Here is a 19,085-nt window from a genome sequence, read left to right as displayed (position 1 = left end):
GTAACCAAAAACATTGGTTTGCTAAGGACTTTTATGTTGAAAAATGTATGTGTGGCGGCCATCTTTTTGCTTTTCAGCTAGTGTCGCTAGATTCACTCTACTGTGGTTCAGTGGGTTCACCAAAGCTTCATTTGCCCATCACTAGTAATTGACCTTGTCTCACGGTTTTAGTCTAGTGAATAAAAGTTGCACATAGCGCATAAGAATATGTGGATGCAATTAATTATGTTTTGTATGTCATTAGATAAAATAAATGTTCAAATGTACAAGTAAATGTACAAGTCGAAGAAAATATTTCTGGGATCAGAAGAGATAAGTGTCCTGCAATGTTCATTAATGATTTTAGCGAGCAATAATTGTCAAACGTGACCTGAGCTAGCGAGATAGTTAGCAAGGATCCCTCTTCAGATGTAAAAGTTTGCCATGGTTGCTTAGCCTATTTCTAAATGACATTAAACCCAAATAGTAGGCCCATAGACTGTATGAGTAGGCCTAAATGACCAAAATCCAACAGCCTAGGTAGGTTAGCAACACAAACTTGTGAGATGCAAGTGAGCAAATCAACTTGATATTAGCCTATTATGATGTGTTACCATAGCATCACTTGAACTAGCAGCCATGTCTCCATGTCTCGCTGTTTAGCACGACAGCTGCGCTTACGTGTGTGTGAGGAGAAAAGACGCACAGCCACAGGTTAGGGGAGGAGGCGCTAGAAGCATGCCTTGTGCACACACGTTACTTCAAAAGAACACGGTCATTCTCAAAAGTATCGATACTAATAAAATTAGGCATCGTGACATTTTTAATTTCAGGGTATTGCGATACTTTTGTAGTATCGGTGCACCGTGCAACACTAATGTATTGTGCATCCAGACAAACTGGTCAGTAGCTCTATTGAACAGTCATACCCATGTAGGTGCAGGCTGTTGCTAGTGGTCCATTTTTTCCACACGTCAATGTTCTTCCGCATCGTCCCATCGCCACTGCAAAGATGGAACAAAACAAAGGAAAAACACACTGTAAAAACCTCCACATGCAGTATAACACTACCACTTACTCTCAGGTTCAAAATACATCATAGTGAATCACATGTGTTTCAAAATGTTCTTTGACAGTACAAAGACCAGCTGCTACCCCACCCCCAATTGAACAGTTAAAAGCACGAACACAGTGATCCATAATGTATAACATATTGCAAAAATACACATTGTTGCAGACAGAACAAAAACAACAGGCCCAAAACCGCCCTGTCGAGTCATTAGTTGCAGCCTCAGCTCATCTGAGGCAGCAAAGCATGCACTTCCTGTGACCCCGATGAGAGGTCACATGGATGTTGTCCTTCTCCTGCAGTTGGTTGTGCGATCAACCGGACTGCCAATTTGGCCTCGTTTTCCTCCTCACTATTTCGGGCAGCGTGTCTGTGTGTTGGGGCAACATGATCCGTTTGGGCTTGAAAGGGCCCTGCCGGCAGGCCGTAATTATGCCGCTCAGCGCAGTCAAGCTGTGCCCGCGCCGTGGAGAGAAAAAAAACGCAGACGCAGCACAAAAATGCTCTGACCGCATATGTGTTTTTAAGGCATGTGCCCATCTTTCATATCCTAGCCTGGTACTGAGCACAGAGGCCTGTTGTGCTTGGCAGGGAACGACGGGCTTAATGTTCCATCTGTGCTGTGCCGAGAAAGAGACACACACACACACACACACACACACACACACACACACACACACACACACACACACACACACACACACACACACACACACACACACACACACACACACACACACACACACACACACACACACACACACACACACACACAATAACACACACACATCCTTTTCCTGCACATAACTTCTGTGTGTGTGTGTGTGTGCGCGCGCATGAATGCATGCACATGAAAACAAACCTGTGGTCATTTTAATGCTTCGGACCACAGACTACCTAGTAGGTCCAGTGGGCCTGACTCTCTGTGTGTGGCTGTGTGAGAGAGTGAGCGTGTGTCCTCTGGGCCACATCTACTTATGATAGATATAGCTTTCTATGACAACTCTCTCTCCAATGCAAATTTACGGTCCATCCTCGCAAATCCATCACCCCATTGAGAAAACATTACAGAAGTGCACAGCGAAGTCAAATGACAAAGAATCGAATTGGACAACAAATGAATATCAAAACAGAACATGAAAAGAGACAGGGAAGGGGCGGGAAACCTCAGCTGGGTATTCTCAGTGAAAAGTACACAATCAAACGGCGCAGCCACAAATCCTTCCCAGAAGTCATTTTAGCTCTTTTTTTCCTCCTCGACTGGAAGCTCTGCCTTCTTGCCTTCATTTAAGGCAGAAATGAAATGATATGATGACGGCGTACGAAAACAGAAAACAACTACCCTTGATGGGTTTTGACATGCAACCCAGACTGCAGCCAGAGTTGAAATTGTTGTATAAGGACAGAGGCTCCACAACAATCAGTTCCACTTAGGCACATTGCCAAGTTTCCTTTTTGCTCCTTTTGTAGTGTTCAGAACTTTAATGTCCAAAAATGTTGGTTTTCGTGTATGACGTGTGTGACACTAGGATATTGGACTTAATGTCCAAAAATGTTTGTTTTCGTGTATGACATGTGTGTGTGTTGAATCATACCTTTCAGTCTCACATGAAAATTCTAACACAATAAAGCTTAAGAAAAGGTTGTTTAAGCCTTCAAATTAGAAAGGTCTCTAAACATTCATTATTTTCAGGGTAGAATATTTAAAGCCTGCAGCATGACAAATGACCTATAATTGAAAAAGTAAAACTCTGTGCTGACAAGATAAGATCCAAATAGCCATTCGGTTTGCCCCTAAAGGTCACTGCCATGCACACAACCATGTCTCTGTGTCTATAAGTAGCACTGGTGGCACTGACTGACTGAGCAGGGCACTCCTTAGGACAAACCTTAATTACTAAGGCTTGGAAGATACACACTAAGATTAACAACAACAACCGCACAAACAGAAATATAGGACTACAGAGGACATGAGCAAAACAATTAAGCAATTGCAATGCAATTGAGGGCACTCTATGGCAAAGAAATGTATTACTGTTGTATTATAGTAAATGTGCATCAGCATCATCATCATCATCGATAAGCATGCATGACTGATTTCATTATGGTGAACCACTCTGACAATGCTGACAGTTTGAATGTGTACATATTAAGGGCTATGAGCTGCAAGATACTGAAGATGAAAACAATATTGCAATATTTTTTCAGCAATATTGTCATATAGACCCTTTCAACAATAAAAACAAAATCTACTTCCTCTGCATTAAGATAACATATGGAATGTTAAAACGGAAGCCTTGTGGGGCCAACTATGATGCTAATAATGGAACTCTTGAAAGGGTCTATAAAAAAAAATTCTAATAAAAAATTATATATTTTTAAAAGTCTGAATGCCTTTCTTGATCACAAACCATGGTTTCTTGAACAGAGGGTGTTTTCCTCTTGTATCAAGCAGCACAGAAGTTGTAGCATGACCTACATTTACATTTACATTTAGTGATCTAGCTGACGCTTTTATCCAAAGCGACAACAATCAAGGTAGAATACAAGTAGAGTGCCACTAGGATATTGTTAGTGCAGCAATAAGTACTACTCACGTAACATAGAATGACAGTTCAAGCAAAGTCAAGGGAGGGAGAGGAGGGATAGTCAGGATAGGGAAGAAGGTATTGTTAAGTGCTAGAGTAAGCATGTCCAGCTGTGCTAAGAGAGGAGATACTCTTGGAAGAGTTGGATCTTCAGGAGGTTTTTGAAAATAGAGATGGATAGTGGTAGTGCTCTGGTAGTGAACTGGTATTGCATTCCACCAATGGGAAACAACAGATGAGAAAAGTTTGGATTGTGAGATTGTGAGCATATGGGTGGCAGAGCCAGGCGGCGTTCATTAGAGGAGCTCACCTGCAGGGCACGTCACAGAGGATGCGGTCGTAGAATAGGGTCTCCTTGCCGCCATCCTTGTCCACTTGAAAACGGGGCATGCAGGAGGCGTCGTGGTTGACCACCATGATGCACGGGCTGTTCAGTCGCTTGGCCTGGTGCACCAGCAGGTAGCAGCGCTTGTTGTCTGAGTCGTTAGCGATCACAAAGCCCTCTGAGAGAGAAAAAGATATTTGTTATCATTAATTATTATTTATTTTCAAACAGATTTTCAAATAGGTTTGCTTTGAATGCTATGCTTTAAAATATGCATGCCAATAAAGCTCATTTGAATTGAGGGACAGACAGACAATTTGAATTGAGAGACAGAGAGATGAAAAAGTAGTGTTGATGTGTTACACTGATGAACTACGGATATCCATAAGCAATCTGAAGGCTCATTGCACATGTGTCTCATGTAGCACTCAAACAAAATAAAAAACTGTCATTATCAGCCAGCAACCGCTAACATTATAATGAGCCAATGTTTATATGAAATGATAATATCAATCCACAGTCCCTATAAGCCAGCAATACTGGCCATTACAACAGCCAAGAAAAATGCATGCTGTGCATTGGCTGGAGTATCTTCACCTCAGAAAAAAATGTATTTCTCTCTTTTGGTTTACAGACAACTCACTATTACTGCATGGCTCACTGACATTATACAACACAATTGCAATTCAACAGCTTTACCAGTTCTACTGATTTACAATGTGAGCTCCTGAGACAGACACGTGATCAAGTGTGAACACGTGTTGGGCAGCCGTGGCCCACTGGTTAGCACTCTGGTTCGAGCCCCGACCAGTGGGCCGCGGCTGAAGTGCCCTTGAGCAAGGCACCTAACCCCTCACTGCTCCCCGAGCGCCGCCGTTGTAGCAGGCAGCTCACTGCGCCGGGATTAGTGTGTGCTTCACCTCACTGTGTGTTCACTGTGTGCTGTTTGTGTTTCACTAATTCACCGATTGGGTTAAATGCAGAATTTCCCCTCACGGGATCAAAAAAGTATATATACTTATACAAAGACAAAACTGACAAATCGAGGGGGGTCCAGTACAGCGGGGGCTACAGATCAAAACAAAAAACGATGGTTCCATGCTATCCATGTGGCGTTACATGCCCACCAAGTTTCGTGTACCCTGGTCTTTCAGTGTCCCGGGAATCCTTGTTGGTGTACGGTCACTAAATGTACACATAAATTATTTTATTGTAAGGCCCCCCATGAACGAAAGTTCCCAAAACTTGGCATGCATTCAGAGGGTGTCAATGATCCTACACTTTCAATTTCGTGCAGTTTTGACCATGTCAGCCAGAAATATTGTGATGAAAACACCTCATTTTTTGCTTTTTAATTTTTAACTAGGTGGCGCTATACATGAAATAAGTGGTAATGGGATGGGTTGACATGCCCCCTTAAGACCAACATACAAAAAAAAAAGGTGGACCTCCTAGGCCCTACGGTTCTCGAGATATTCACAGAAAACTGTCTCCGGCCACCTACACCTACTACTCCGGCCAAAAACGAAAAACGATGGTTCCATGCTATCCATATGGGGTTACATGCCCACCAAGTTTCGTCTACCCCGGTCTTTCAGTGTCCCGGGAATCCTTGACGGAAATTTGGACAAAAAGAAAAAAAGAAAGAAAAAAAAAAAAAAAAAAAAATCTTCGCTGCGCGGCGGTCATAATAAGCAAACTAAAGATGCATGAAGAACCTTCTTTTGGGAAAATCAATAAATCCAAAATAAGCCACCTACCAGGGAACGCGACATCCATGTCGGAGTGGAGCATCTCAATCAGTTGAGATGTCTTGGATCCTGGGGCAGCACACATGTCCAGGATCTACGGATAAAAATAATACAACACAATAAATAAACAAACAATACAACACAATAAACACTTTACAACTACAATGTTGAGGAGTCACAGCAAACAACAGTCAAAGCAACACAACAGTCAACAGTCAAAGCAACACAACCCAAAAAATCCATAAAAAAAATGAAATTGGGTCAGGAAATGAAGTGACCCAAACCACACAGTACAAGTATAGTATACATACTTTTTTGATCCCGTGAGGGAAACTTGGTCTCTGCATTTATCCCAATCCGTGAATTAGTGAAACATACACAGCACACAGTGAACACACAGTGAGGTGAAGCACACACTAACTCAGAGCAGTGAGCTGCCTGCCACAGCGGCGCTCGGGGATCAGTGAGGGGTTAGGTGCCTTGGGATGTGGGCATAGGAGAGCAGTGCTCAACCGCTTCCCCCACCCACATTTTTCCTAAGGGGCCGGGGATCGAACCGGCAACCCTTCGGTTACAAGCCCTAACCAGTAGGCCACGGCTGTCCCCAATGTCTTGAAAGGAAGCCAATGTAAACTCAAAATATGTCTTTTTTTTTTAGTATCAGTGAAGTATTACCTTGTGGTGTGGCTCAATTTTAAGAAGCAGAGGAGGGAGCATACTGACAGCTTCTTGTCTGCTTATGTTTCCCTGGCAGAAAGGAAAAAACAATCAAGAGGTGATTCATCTAAAACGGCTAATCCCACAAAATACAGATTAGCCTTGTCATTCATTGGATTACTCATTAACAAGCCTCTGGTTACACAGTGCCGCTAAACTTGCACCGTCTTGCAAGGCTCTCAACCTACCGATTCTGTTTCGCTGACCAGAAACTGGTGGAACTTCTCTAGCAGGGGAGACTTGCGCAAAATCTTCCTGCTCAGGTTGGTGTGCCACGCCAGCTCATCAGGGTACCTGAGGCAGGAATCAGGAAACGGGTTGAGAAAACATTCAGATAAATTTGTGCTTGATTCCTCATCAAGCATTTCATTCAAAAGCAAGAGAGACCATCAGGCATGGCTGAAGCTGCTATTCACAAATCTGTATCACATTATACGATGCATGTTGCACCTTGAGGCTTAGGTTTAGGTTATAGTGCAGCAAAGGAGTACAGAGTTGGACCATGAAGGTCTGTCATCTGGAGATCACACGTTCAGTTAAAATAGTAAACACTTGTACACTTTTGGCCACCTACCAACTAAGAGGCTGTGGGGCCTCTATCTTCTGACCATCCACTTCAAGATCCTGAATATCCTTGAAATACTTTTCCTTCAGAGTGTGAAGGATCTCTTTGGCATGGCTGATGAAGGAAACATATGTTTGTATGTAAAAAGGCAGACGACACATTCAGACTCACTGGCTGATTATCTGACAGTAGGCCTACAGCTATGTTGCTTGCTCCACCAGATAATTAGTAACGCACCAGTAAGAGAAAGAGAAGAGCAGAATTGCCCATGTTGTAACCTTTTATATCCAGTGATGCGTATGGTAGCAGGCAGAGGTTCCCGCATAGCATCCATAAATTCCTCAAACTCTCCATCTGGCACGATCTTAAGCTCCTTATAGTACTGCTCGAACAGCTTGTTTTCCTTGATGATTTCAGAGTAACCTGCACCCCAACCCTAGCATGGGAGAACAGAGCAAATCATGTCTAGAGTTACATATCTTTCTGTTAAGGTTATGACAACAAATAAAGCAGGCTGAACAAAGAAACATATAGTACCCTTTAACAGCAATATTCTACCAATGTTTAGGTAACATTCCCCGCCAGTCCCATTTGCAAACAATCACAATAAGTCATTGCATTGCATTCTTAGACGTTTTCAGCACCATTTGCAAAATGTGTAGCTCTAGGCTAGCTAGCTACGTGCTTGGTGCACTGTATCGCACGAAGCTAATGCAATCAGGTTAGATTTAACAAACAACTTCTCAACAACTGACAGGTTGGAAAGACACAAAATCATATTTGCACAATTAAACCGATTCGGCTGGCAGAGACTAAGCATTGCCTCTAGAAGTGAGATGGCATGAGCAAACGTTACTTACGGCATTATTTCTGTCTCTGTCATCAGCAGGTTTGCCATCCCTCTGCTGTTGTTTTCGTTGTTTGTCTCTGTTTCTTTTACCCATGTTGCGGTAGGTAACAACTCGGGAAATAAATCTGGGCAGCGTTTTTGAATGAGTGAAATTCAGCTTGCTCAACTCTATCCAGTTGTTAAGCACAGCAAGGAACGCTCGTGTTCAACTGGTAATGACGTCAACTCTACACTCGCTACATGGAGAAAGGACCCTTTTTAGGTGACCATAAGCGCCTGCGATTTATTTTTTCTCATAAAATCATACTAGTATACTTGTAGACCTACTAGTATTGTACAGCCAATGGTTCAGATATTTGCAGAATTAAATACCTATCCAGAAAATACGTGTTAAAATTGGTCAGTAGATCCAGACTCCCGAGGTGATGACTAGGCTACAGTGGGGTGGTTAATGCAAGCACTGTCAAATATCTTACTTTCTCTTTAAAATGAGAATCTGTTCAAAAGTACGTGCTCTAATCAGTGTGCTTGTAGGGAAATTCAGAGGTGACAAAATCGTCCTATCATCATTTTGTGAAAGCAGTTTGCATGATAGTTAAGTCCATGGTACCAGAAACAATGCTCTCTTCCCAAAAGAAAAAACAACATATCTGCGCTACTTAATTTTTTGACAGCAACTAGTTCTTAGGTAACGTGATGTTGAATAATATACATAATAGGGATGGCAATGTTTTCAAAAAGTACGTTTTCATTGGCTTCTTCATATTGATGACACGCCTAGCTTCTCTCGGATTGGTGCGTCACGTATAACAGCTTAGCTGATCATGCGTTTCGGCCACTGTGAGTGAAGCTGAACAATTTCCATTCGTTAAAACTGAAGGTGCTGTAGCGTGCATTATATCTGTTATTTACATGCAGGTTACGTTTTATTGTCTAAGCTTAGTATTTAGTGTAATATTCATTCAAATTACTAGTTGATCTCGGCTGAATGAAGGTGTAGGCTACTATGGACTACATCCTGAAAAGCCTGTTCTCTTCAGAGGCAGAGGAGCTATACATCTTAGACTGCAGCGCTTACTTATTGATACTTATGGCACTTCTAACTTTTGTAACGTTACTTTTTGAGAACGTACCTTATGGCAGGTACGCCTCCAGCAGATACGGATTTCCTGTCAACGTCAAATTCGCTTGGTTTGTACAAGAGCTTCCGGCAATCCTGGTACCTTTCTGTTTGGTCTTCTTTACCTCAGCGTCGAGAACATCTCACCTGCCAAATCAATTACTATTGTGCATGTATTTTTGCCATTATGTACAAAGGTATGCAATAGTAAATCTTCTAGACGTATTGTCTGAAATGTCTGTATCAAGCTGCACCATCAATTTAATTAAATTTGCTTAGTTGTAATATATGTAATAATAACAATAATATGTTGTTTTTTAGGTCTCTTATATACCCGTTTTTAATTCGAGGGGGGAAACCCACACCTTTTGTGTCTTTTGCACTCGCCATTGTCTTCTGCATATTCAATGGTTATCTGCAAACAAGATATTTGAGCCATTATGCAGAGTACCCTGCAGACTGGGTTACACATCCCTGTTTCATCTCAGGTGAGTCTATGCCCTGCAGGTTGGTGTTGTTTACCACCACCTCTTTGATGTATACTGTGTGTTAAAGCCATGATCACAATGCGAGCTGAGTTGGTTGTTGAAAATATATCAGTTCAACAGTGCACATTTTCTGTACTAAAAAGATTGGAGTTTGAATCACGTTGAGTGATGTGGCAGACTTGAATACAATATAATAGAATAGACTAAATATCAGTCAAGAAGTATGAGCTGATGGGGGTGTTATGCATTACAGTCATATATTGTCTTGTATTCTTTGATACAAACATCTGGGCATTTGTGGGCGACAACAGGTAGGCTACGCCATGCTGTTGGAGGTGCAAACAAAAGGTGCATCACCATTGATATATATTACTATACTCGTAGATAGGAGCTGACCAAGGGGTGATAAAAATAATTGTTCATGTTTTATTAGTATAATGAAAGGACCGTTTTTATAATTATCCATACACACAGAAAAAAAAGGTGCAAACCAGAACCAAAAATGGTTCTTTAGAGTGATGCCATAGGGGAACCATTTTTGGTTCAACAAAGAACAAGAACCATTTCATTGAATGGTTCTTCAAAGAACCCTCAAAGGTGCTTCAAAGAACCGCCAAGAAAGGGTTCTTCAAGGCACCATTTCTGGTTCTTCAAAGAACTTATAGAAAATAAGGTTCTTTGGAGAACCTCTTTTAAAAGGGTTCTTTAGAAACCCATGTTGATCATTGTAGAACCATTAAAAAATGGTTCTTCAGATAAGAATGGTTCTTGCTTATATGTAAATGGTTCTTTAAATGCAGTGTATGGTTCTTCACTATTGCAGTGTTGTGTACAGAGGAAAAAAACAAGTTCTTTTTTTCAAATGATATGTATTCAAACACCTTTTTCATTTTTTTACATTCAAACAAAATTACTTATGAAAAATCTTTTGCAAACCCCCCCACCAACATGTATTCAAACATCTTTCCTTTGTTTCTGTTTTGTTAACAAAATCACCTGTGAAAAATATTTTGCAATTACATTCCTGTCCCCTTTACAACTTTACAATACTTATAATATTAACATATAATAATATTTGTACTCTTATATTTTATAAAAAAAACAATTCAAATCATTAAGCATTAAAAATATAAGAACCTAAATACATATATATTTTAAATCACTCATTTAAAATTTGTGGAACCGCTTGAGGAAAGAAACTCCTCCTCAGTCTGTTTTAGCCATGTGGGAACAGAGATGTCTGCTTGACCTCAGTGGTTAAAACAGTCCATGGCCAGGGAATGAAATGTCCGTTAAAATAGTTTGGGCTCTTGTCCATACTCTTCTGGTATAGATGTCCTGCAGGGTAGGGAGAGGTGCTCTGATGGTACCTTCGGCAGTAAAAGTCAAGTGTCTATAAAAGAGAAAGAAAGCATATAAAAGAATATATTTCACGATTGACCCTGTCCATGAATATAATTTAAGGTGCTCTAAGCGATGTTGCAGCCTGGTCCAGCCTGGACCATGACACATAACAAACTGTTCCAGCCAATCACCGACGACATGGACGTTCAGGAGAGTTTCAGTTGCATGGGAGGGAGGGGCAAGCTAGCTCTCTGTTTTGTTTGAACGTCAACATAAGTGACGTTACCCAACATCGTTTAAAGCACCTTTAATGCAAAGTACTCAGCTTGTCTGACGAATAAAAGCAAACCCACACTAGCAGCCTAGAAGTCAGGTGCAATAGAAGTAATTGCAGATGTGTACTATATATACACCACCATTATAAAGTTTGGGATACACTTTATACACTTTTGATAAAGAGGACATTTAAAAGTGACCCTACACTTCTGAGCAGTAGTATGTCTTTGTGATATCATCATAGCACTTGCCTTCTTGCTTACACCACCTTTCTGATGCCTAACATAGATCATCCCCCATCTGACGTGCAATACCAGCCTCTGGCTCCAGGCTGGGACTGCTGGATGGCACCTAAAAAAATAAAACTGCAATTGCCATACATTTTGTTATTGTTGATTAAGATAAAAATCATAGCATTAAAAAAATAAGTAAGGTAAGTTAATCAGGTGTATAGAACAGAAATTGTAATTACCTTTTGAAGGCACCCTGCCACCATCACCAACTATGTTAATTCTTGATATCAGTTTATTTGTGAGGGCTCTGTCCATAAAAGATAGGATTAAATAAAAAAATATGTATGCTGTACAATAACTTGAGTTGCTGTACAATTATTGAAATAATGATCAGTCAATATCTAGGTATGGTGAAGGGTATGTGATGATGTGGGGCTATTTTAATTCCAAAGTCCAATTCATTGTGACTATAACACATTTCCTGTATATCCGGTGAGATATTTAAATTCATTGCATCATCCATTTGGACACATTTCAACCTAACAATCCCTTCACAATTCAACATCAGCAACATCTTGATATCATGTCCTCTAATTTTGACATGATTCTGATGAACCATGTAGGAGAGGTGCATCAAAATGTGTCATGTGTCGCATGACAACCAATCAATTAAAGTTTACAAAACAGGTTCAAGTTTGTTTCTATGTGCCGTAGATCAAAAGTTACAGCATTTTGAAGATAAGGACAAGTGGAGTGCCCATGAAATAAATTAATTTGTATGTGTACATTTAATGACTGTAAAGTACACCCATTGGTTTGTAGATGGTGGTGTTGAGTGAGGGGTTGCCTGTACACAATACTCTCTCACACACACACACACACACACACACACACACACACACACAGGTAACCCCCCACACACACACACACACACATACCATTACATCATACCCCCCGACACCTACAACCCCCCGACATTTCACAAAAAGTTTAGCTTGGCACTCTTTCCTTTGCATTAAGACATCGTGAATTTTCTTGACATCTTAGTCATTGCCCTCAGCACAGGCTTTTTACAGTCCACAATATTGGTGCACTTCATCATCCAATGTGTTTTTTTGCAGGTGCCATCCTTTGGTTTGCTGGGTGGCTTATCAATGTGCACTCAGACCACATCCTTAGGAACCTCCGGAAGCCTGGAGAGACTGGCTACAAAATCCCTAGAGGTAACCGCATGTGTCAGACAAATTCACACAGTATGCAGGTCCCTGTGTTCAGATTTCAGTGTGTATTATGGTGCGGTTTACATAGCAGTTGAAAGAGAACTACACTTAAAGAGGACATGTTGTATAGCCTAGACTGGTCTGGCTTGTCAGGCTAGACATGTTGAGTTACCACACTAAAAAGGACATGTTGACTTACTACACTGAAAGAGGACATCTTTCCTTCTCCCCTTCAAACACCCTCTGGCCAACAACACAGCTTATGCACCACAAACAGCTTGCCTATCATGAGGGCAGTTTCTTTTTAATAATTATTTTTAATAACATGTTGCATCATATGTTGTAAGAATGATGTTAATCCTTGTAATATTTACATTTAAACAAATCAGAATTCAACTTCTCGCCAGTATCTGCATTTGGGATGCTAGGCCACTTTACAAAAAAATGAGATCAACATTTTGTTTTTACCACCTTCGTCACGTTTTGCACCCTTATAAATGAATGCGTCTTCTTCACTTGAACATCTGTCTCATGTAGTGATAGCAAATATTGTTTGGTGTTGTGCATATACATCATGCAAATTGATGCAATGTGGAAATAATACAATTATAATGTTAACTTTTACCTTTGGGAGTGGAGTTTTAAATGAAGACTGGTGGACAGTGGCATTCACCCCCGTAGACTACTCTACCTGAAAATGATCAAACTACAGTTGTTGATCATTTCTATATATTATACATATCTTATAATGCAATGTATTATAAAATGATATCTAATAATCTAGTGACAAGATACTGCAAGGCCAAACAATCATGTTTTTAATAATCAGAAAGCAAATGAGATCCAAATGAGTCCTGTGACAAAAAAAAAAGAATCTCCAGAATCTAATTTCAGTGAAAATGATTCTGGGCCCTTTTTTGCACCCTGGCGCATGACATAAAACTCGTTTTACACCCGGCGCAAAGTTTATTTTCTTATTTTGCACGTTTATTTTTTAAACAATGCCTAGGGGGTGTGGCAATTAACAACCCAGGGGTGTTGTCAAAAATTAACAACCTAGGGAGTGGCCTGGTCACATTGTCTTTATAAATCGTCAACAGTCATTTGTACACCATCCTAAAAACGCGTCCATGCAAAACATTAGAAATTACTGACCAATTAGAATAAAGAAACCTGGTCACAGAAGTCTATCACAAGATATAAGAAGTTGTTTTGTCATTCAGTCATTCAAAAAATATTAGGGTAAGTGTTTTCCAGCCTATGTTTTCGATGGTAACCCATTGTCAGTCAATAGTGAAAGTAACTTACTGCGTATAACTGTCTTGTTGTTGACTGACACCATGGTGAAGTTAGTTTCACTTTGCCAATGAGTTCAAATAATAGACGAGTGCAAATGCTAAATGGCTATGCTAGGTTTTAGTAAAGTAAAAAAAAGGTTTAGTGGAATGACTGTTCCATACGGTCTTGCAAGCAGACTTCTTCAAATGCGCCGTTGACTGTCAAAATACTGATGCATTCTTTAACGTCGCGCTTTGCGCCGTTAAAGGGAGTGACAGATGTTATTCTCATTGGTTTAAATGATGTTACGCCCCAAACACACCCATGACTGATTAAGAAACCTAGGAACACCTTGTTGTGCCATGCCCTCGACGTTTGATAACAAAAACACTCCTAATGTGGACTGAACATCCTACTAAATTACCTTGAATTTCCCCTGGGGATCTGTCATGATAGGGCCCTCTGACATTTTGAGGTACAGTGTTACACCAAAGTCCTTTTAGGCAAGTCCCTCCACTCGGCGGCCATATGGCAATGCTTTTTGGGCACTCATCGGGCATCCATCTCGGCAGAAATGAGCGTGCGCAAGGCTTCACGACACCAATCTACTGCAATCTTGCTCCAGCGGCGAGATCACAACACATGATTGGCACGATGTCTTCACAACACACCACATTATTGGCTCAATGTATTCACATGTCAACGTTTTGCCACGGAAGGGGTGTGATATGCGTAGACGACTGCCATATTGGCGTTACAAACTAAGCCCATGCATTTCTATGGAGGATTTTTTGAGTGCTGTGTCTCCTCATTAGAAAGTCTCTGGTTACACTCACAGTCTGACTTAGGTTCTAATCTCACAGATGAGCTTTTGATTTGAAGACCAAAACAACAGACCACAGTTCTGTGATGAACAGACCTTGTATGTGTCATTAGAATTATAAATAGATGCCCTTTACTCTGTGAGTCATTGGCCAAGCAACCCACCAGGACATGAATTCCCTGCAGACAGTCATGATGTCTGACAGGACAAAGTATCGTTTTGTCATGTTTATGTGCTCTTGGAGCTCTCTCAGCATTCTGTGGAACCAAAATGAACAGAGCACCAGTCCTTGGATGATTTTTGATGTCAGTGAAAGCTTTTGCCATCCATTGTTTGCTCTGGCTTGTGTTTTTGTTGATAGTGAAACAATCCAATTTGTGGGATGTGTGTTGGTAGTGACAGCTTGCTCGCTGTTTTCAGACTTGAAAACCCGCTGTTGATGTTTATCTAGAATAGCAAATAAATAATAAATCATAAATAATAAATCATTACTTATCCAACCAGAGTGAACTCTTTATCTCTATCTCTCTCTCGTTCTCTCTATACTGCATCTTAGTCATTGAGCAAATTAATTTGGTGTGTTTGTCAAAGAAAAAGTGTCTTTGTATCGCACTCCTGTCTTGTCTGTTTGCATCCCGCTCCCTGGCTAAGTAAATGAGGATACCGCAGCACAACATGGAACAATACACACCTAATTAGCGACTCCCAGCTTGGCATCCAAAATGAGTTGTTACTAACTGGCTCTTGTGCGGTCCTAATGGTGTCTCTGTCAAGGCATTAGTGCTGCCTATACTTCCCCGGTCATCAGTCTGTCTTATATCTCTGATATTGTCGAAAAATAAGGCGTTGACTTGCCTTCAACTCCATCCATCAAACACCTGTAATATAATCAACCTTTATTTAACCAGGGTAAGTTGACAGAGCAGCTGCTACTCTCTGCACATTTAATATTTCCCATGTGAGCCCAATCAAATTAGTTATCGAATTTCAGGCTGTGTTTTGCATATGTGTGCCATTTAAATTCAAAGCACTATCAGACATTTTACTGCAGGGTTTTCCCAAGTTATTTATTTAAGCCTGGGGAAATGTATTGAATGCTTGGATGATCCAGAGCATAAATCTCTCTCTCTCTCTCTCTCTCTCTCTCTATGCCTTCTCCTCTCTGCAGGTGGTTTGTTTGAGTTTGTCTCCGGAGCAAACTTCTTCGGGGAGATTACGGAATGGGCTGGATTTGCCTTGGCTGGTCATTCTATCCACAGCTTGGCGTTCGCCTTCTTCACCCTGGTCGTTCTGGCCAGCAGGGCAATGGCACACCACAAGTAAGCATGCACAACCTCACCACAGTATACTGCAAACCAATATGAACTAAGTTAATATAATTTCTCAGAGCAATTGAGTCATGCCGTCTCTGATTTAGTTTTGTGTAGTCAATATATCCTCTAAAGATGTTTACATTGACATCTTGCTGGGATTTACTCTTTTGCTGTCAAGAGTCAATAATAATTGCTGTACTGCATGAAGTGTTTTTATATTGAGAGTTTTTATTAATTCATATACTGAATATGTCAATACTGTCATTTTTTTGTCTGATGTTGCAGGTGGTACCTCACAAAATTTGAAGACTACCCAAAATCAAGAAAAGCTCTGTTACCTTTTGTTTTTTGAAATCATGTAATTTTCTAGACTTTTGCAAACCATACTAGCCTAATAACAGACACTGTTTTACTTTATTTCTGTAAACCTTTCTTCGAAGGGCACATCAGATTATGTTTTATGCTGTGAAATTACTTCATTCATTCAACAACACCATACGAAGCTGTGAGTAAGAAATTGGGTTTTGCTTGAACAACACACTAAATCTGAGGTTGATGTAACACTTCTCTTTGAAGTTGACTCATGAGCCGAACCAGTATCGGGAGGGGTATAGCTATATATCCTCATCCGTCCTTGGACCTCTTATAAGCTCAAAGACATCATGTGGTGCATTGTACATGCTGCAATTTTTCCTGGTGTTTTCACTTGAGGACATTTATTTGGTGGAATTCCACTCTTCAACAAGTTCCACGGAAATAAAGATATTCCAGGATATCCCTCTAGCAACTTCATTAGAAGAGAATTAACTTGGTTAACATGTTCCAGTCCACAGGTCTTCTTTAGGACGAAAACCCAAACTTGTGTTGGAGCGACCCATTAAATTGTATAAATAAATAAATACGTAAATATTTTTTTTACACTAACCACAATCTGTTATACATTGTACAGAATGACACAGATATTAGCACATTTTTCATTAGTATGTGTGCTCCCTGGGTATACAAAGGTGTCTTATACACAACACTTTTGAAATAATAAAAATAATATAAGTCCTATGAGTGAAGCTGGCCACTGGTAACATCTCGGCCACTGTAAACAGCTGTAGAGGTCAACCTGGCTGGGGCTGGAGAAGGGGGCTGTCTGCTGCTCACCTGCAGTCATCTCCAGGGGGCCTCATTCACCAACTTCAGCTCTCTGCCCAGTCTATCCAGTCATAACAGAACAGGCAAGTGTACTGTGCTGCCTGGCTGTTTTTATAAACAGGATGTTATCTTTGCAATTATTTTAGGCTTTGATTTGGTATGGTAGGCATAGCGGATTGCTAGATCAAACAATTGAATTTATGTGAAGGTCGTGGAAGTCACTTCTTGGACATTTAAAGAAAATGAGGGACGGTTTCTTACTACACAATTTCTTATATTAAAACTTAATGTAACAATAATATGCTATATTGGATGTATTTGGTTTCTTAACAGGATACTCTGATAGTTGAAGTAGACTCACAATGCTGTATTATCAACAGGCAGTGCATTTCTTAAGATCTTGAGCACAAAACAGTGCCTGTCGGCAGTTTACCATCAAGAAGACAAATTAGGTCTGCTGTGGATATGATCAAATAGGGAACAGAAAGTTTCTTTGCACTAATAATTGACTTCAAAGGTTTTTTTCGTGAGCATGCAAACATGCTGAATGTATTGAGTACTTTGAGCTCTCTCATCAGATCAAGAATACTTCTTTATATTGTATTGCGATATGGGCCTTATCTTGCGATATCTGGGCCTTATCTGAAGTTTCACAGCATGCATGCCACAGACATGCTCCAACAGAAACCTTCCCATTGACATGTAGGCCACCCAACCAGCTCCCACCCCTACTGCTGTATGTTATGTGGCATTGCACAGACGTGCTATGCAACCCAAGCCTGGAGCTATGTGCAGTTTGAAGAGGTAAGTTAGCTGTCATCATTGTCCTATATTTCCTGTGAGGTAAACCTGAGTGCTACTCAAATACCTATTATGTTGATTGTTTCTTTTTCTCTCTCTCTCTTTCTGTCAATGTCTGTCTCACGCATATACATACAGATAGATGGACGCCCCTCCCCCCACTCACAGAATGCTGGAATGTGTTTACATGGGTTAACAAGATAGCAGCAGGGCATGTTGCAACCATGTCAGCCAGTATATTTTCACACACTCTACTCTCATGTAGCCTTGGGGGGCACTTGGGGTAGCATGTCCACCTCTTCTTTATAGATGTTTGTGACATATGTATCTGACTGGCATACACGCTTGTTGCACCACTGATGCTTGTTGTGTGGTAGTCACAAGCATGGCAAGGCACAGTGTGTGTGTGTGTCGTGTTGGGTGCAGGCTAAGACGAGCTGACGGCAGTGGTCTCGCTGAGAGGGGTTTCCCTCTCACACTGTCACATGCCACACGTGAGCAGGGAGGGAGTGAAGAGGCTGTTACATAACAGTGGCAGGGGGAGGATGTGCTGAGACTCCTACTGCTGCTACTCTCCTGCCTCTGTACGGACCAGTGCTTCCCATCGTGATTTATTAGCCTGGAGGATGGCCTTTTTTTCCAAAGGGGTGATCTTAAAAGCGTGCGTAGAATTTAACACTTCTAGCTGGCCAGCCTTGTTTGGAACAAGTGAGAAGAACAGCAGCTCCTCTCTTTTGCTCACTCTCTCAGCTTAGTCTGGCCTTGAGATTTGTGATATTGCTTAAAATGGGCAAACTGGCACATGGAAGGCAATGTTTAAGCATTATACTTGGAACGCTAACCATATATGTGCTGAACAGAACATTACAATCTAATAAAGGTATTTTTTTTATGGCTGTGCAGTTGTTTTATCTTTCCACATTTACTATGTGAAAGGACCACAGTTTTTTGTTGCTTCATATACTTTGTTTCAGTGATGTTGTTGAATGGTTTGCTAGGATTATATCCATTTTAAAATTAATATCCATTAATATCTAGTCCTAAGTGGTAGCCATTATTAGAGAGCAAAGGCCTGGTATGTGTCTGGATCAAATTCAGAGTAACTGTACGTAGGTTGCCGCCGACTTGAGCTTTCAAAGAGTCAGGAAGTCATTCATTTTCAATGGAAGCCAGCTTCTCTCAGCTGCCAGAAGCGTTAAATC

General features: G+C 40.8%; 2 protein-coding genes across 2 annotated transcripts in view; one reads left to right on the top strand and one right to left on the bottom strand.

The window, feature by feature from the left end:
- nsun2 (NOP2/Sun RNA methyltransferase 2) overlaps positions 1–8,473 on the bottom strand; it is a 23,858-nt gene extending 15,385 nt beyond the window's left edge. Inside the window, exons 1-8 of the mRNA XM_048230023.1 lie at positions 7,855–8,473; positions 7,273–7,430; positions 7,004–7,108; positions 6,618–6,723; positions 6,388–6,459; positions 5,722–5,806; positions 3,947–4,139; positions 909–983 (exon numbers count right to left, since the gene is read on the bottom strand). Coding sequence (XP_048085980.1) covers positions 909–983; positions 3,947–4,139; positions 5,722–5,806; positions 6,388–6,459; positions 6,618–6,723; positions 7,004–7,108; positions 7,273–7,430; positions 7,855–7,938 — 878 coding nt within the window. The 5' untranslated portion in view covers positions 7,939–8,473. The remainder of the gene's footprint in view (positions 1–908; positions 984–3,946; positions 4,140–5,721; positions 5,807–6,387; positions 6,460–6,617; positions 6,724–7,003; positions 7,109–7,272; positions 7,431–7,854) is intronic.
- Positions 8,474–8,675: 202 nt separating this feature from the next.
- srd5a1 (steroid-5-alpha-reductase, alpha polypeptide 1 (3-oxo-5 alpha-steroid delta 4-dehydrogenase alpha 1)) lies at positions 8,676–16,877 on the top strand. Its single transcript, XM_048229620.1, has 5 exons — positions 8,676–9,161; positions 9,286–9,452; positions 12,427–12,528; positions 15,795–15,945; positions 16,225–16,877. Exons 1-5 carry the CDS (start codon positions 8,851–8,853, stop codon positions 16,289–16,291), a joined length of 798 nt encoding a protein of 265 aa, XP_048085577.1. The 5' UTR covers positions 8,676–8,850; the 3' UTR covers positions 16,292–16,877.
- Positions 16,878–19,085: the final 2,208 nt, after the last annotated feature.

Source organism: Alosa alosa, chromosome 20 (genome assembly GCF_017589495.1).
Source record: "Alosa alosa isolate M-15738 ecotype Scorff River chromosome 20, AALO_Geno_1.1, whole genome shotgun sequence".
Taxonomy (NCBI): domain Eukaryota; kingdom Metazoa; phylum Chordata; class Actinopteri; order Clupeiformes; family Clupeidae; genus Alosa; species Alosa alosa.
This window is presented reverse-complemented; position numbering and strand designations above follow the sequence as displayed.

Coding starts and splice junctions, on each gene's coding strand:
- srd5a1 (XM_048229620.1), top strand. CDS start 8,851: ATGGACTACATCCTGAAAAGCCTGTTCTCTTCAGAGGCAGAGGAGCTA. Junction 9,453..12,426: donor ACATCCCTGTTTCATCTCAG/GTGAGTCTATGC, acceptor GTTTTTTTGCAG/GTGCCATCCTTTGGTTTGCT. Junction 15,946..16,224: donor AGGGCAATGGCACACCACAA/GTAAGCATGCAC, acceptor CTGATGTTGCAG/GTGGTACCTCACAAAATTTG.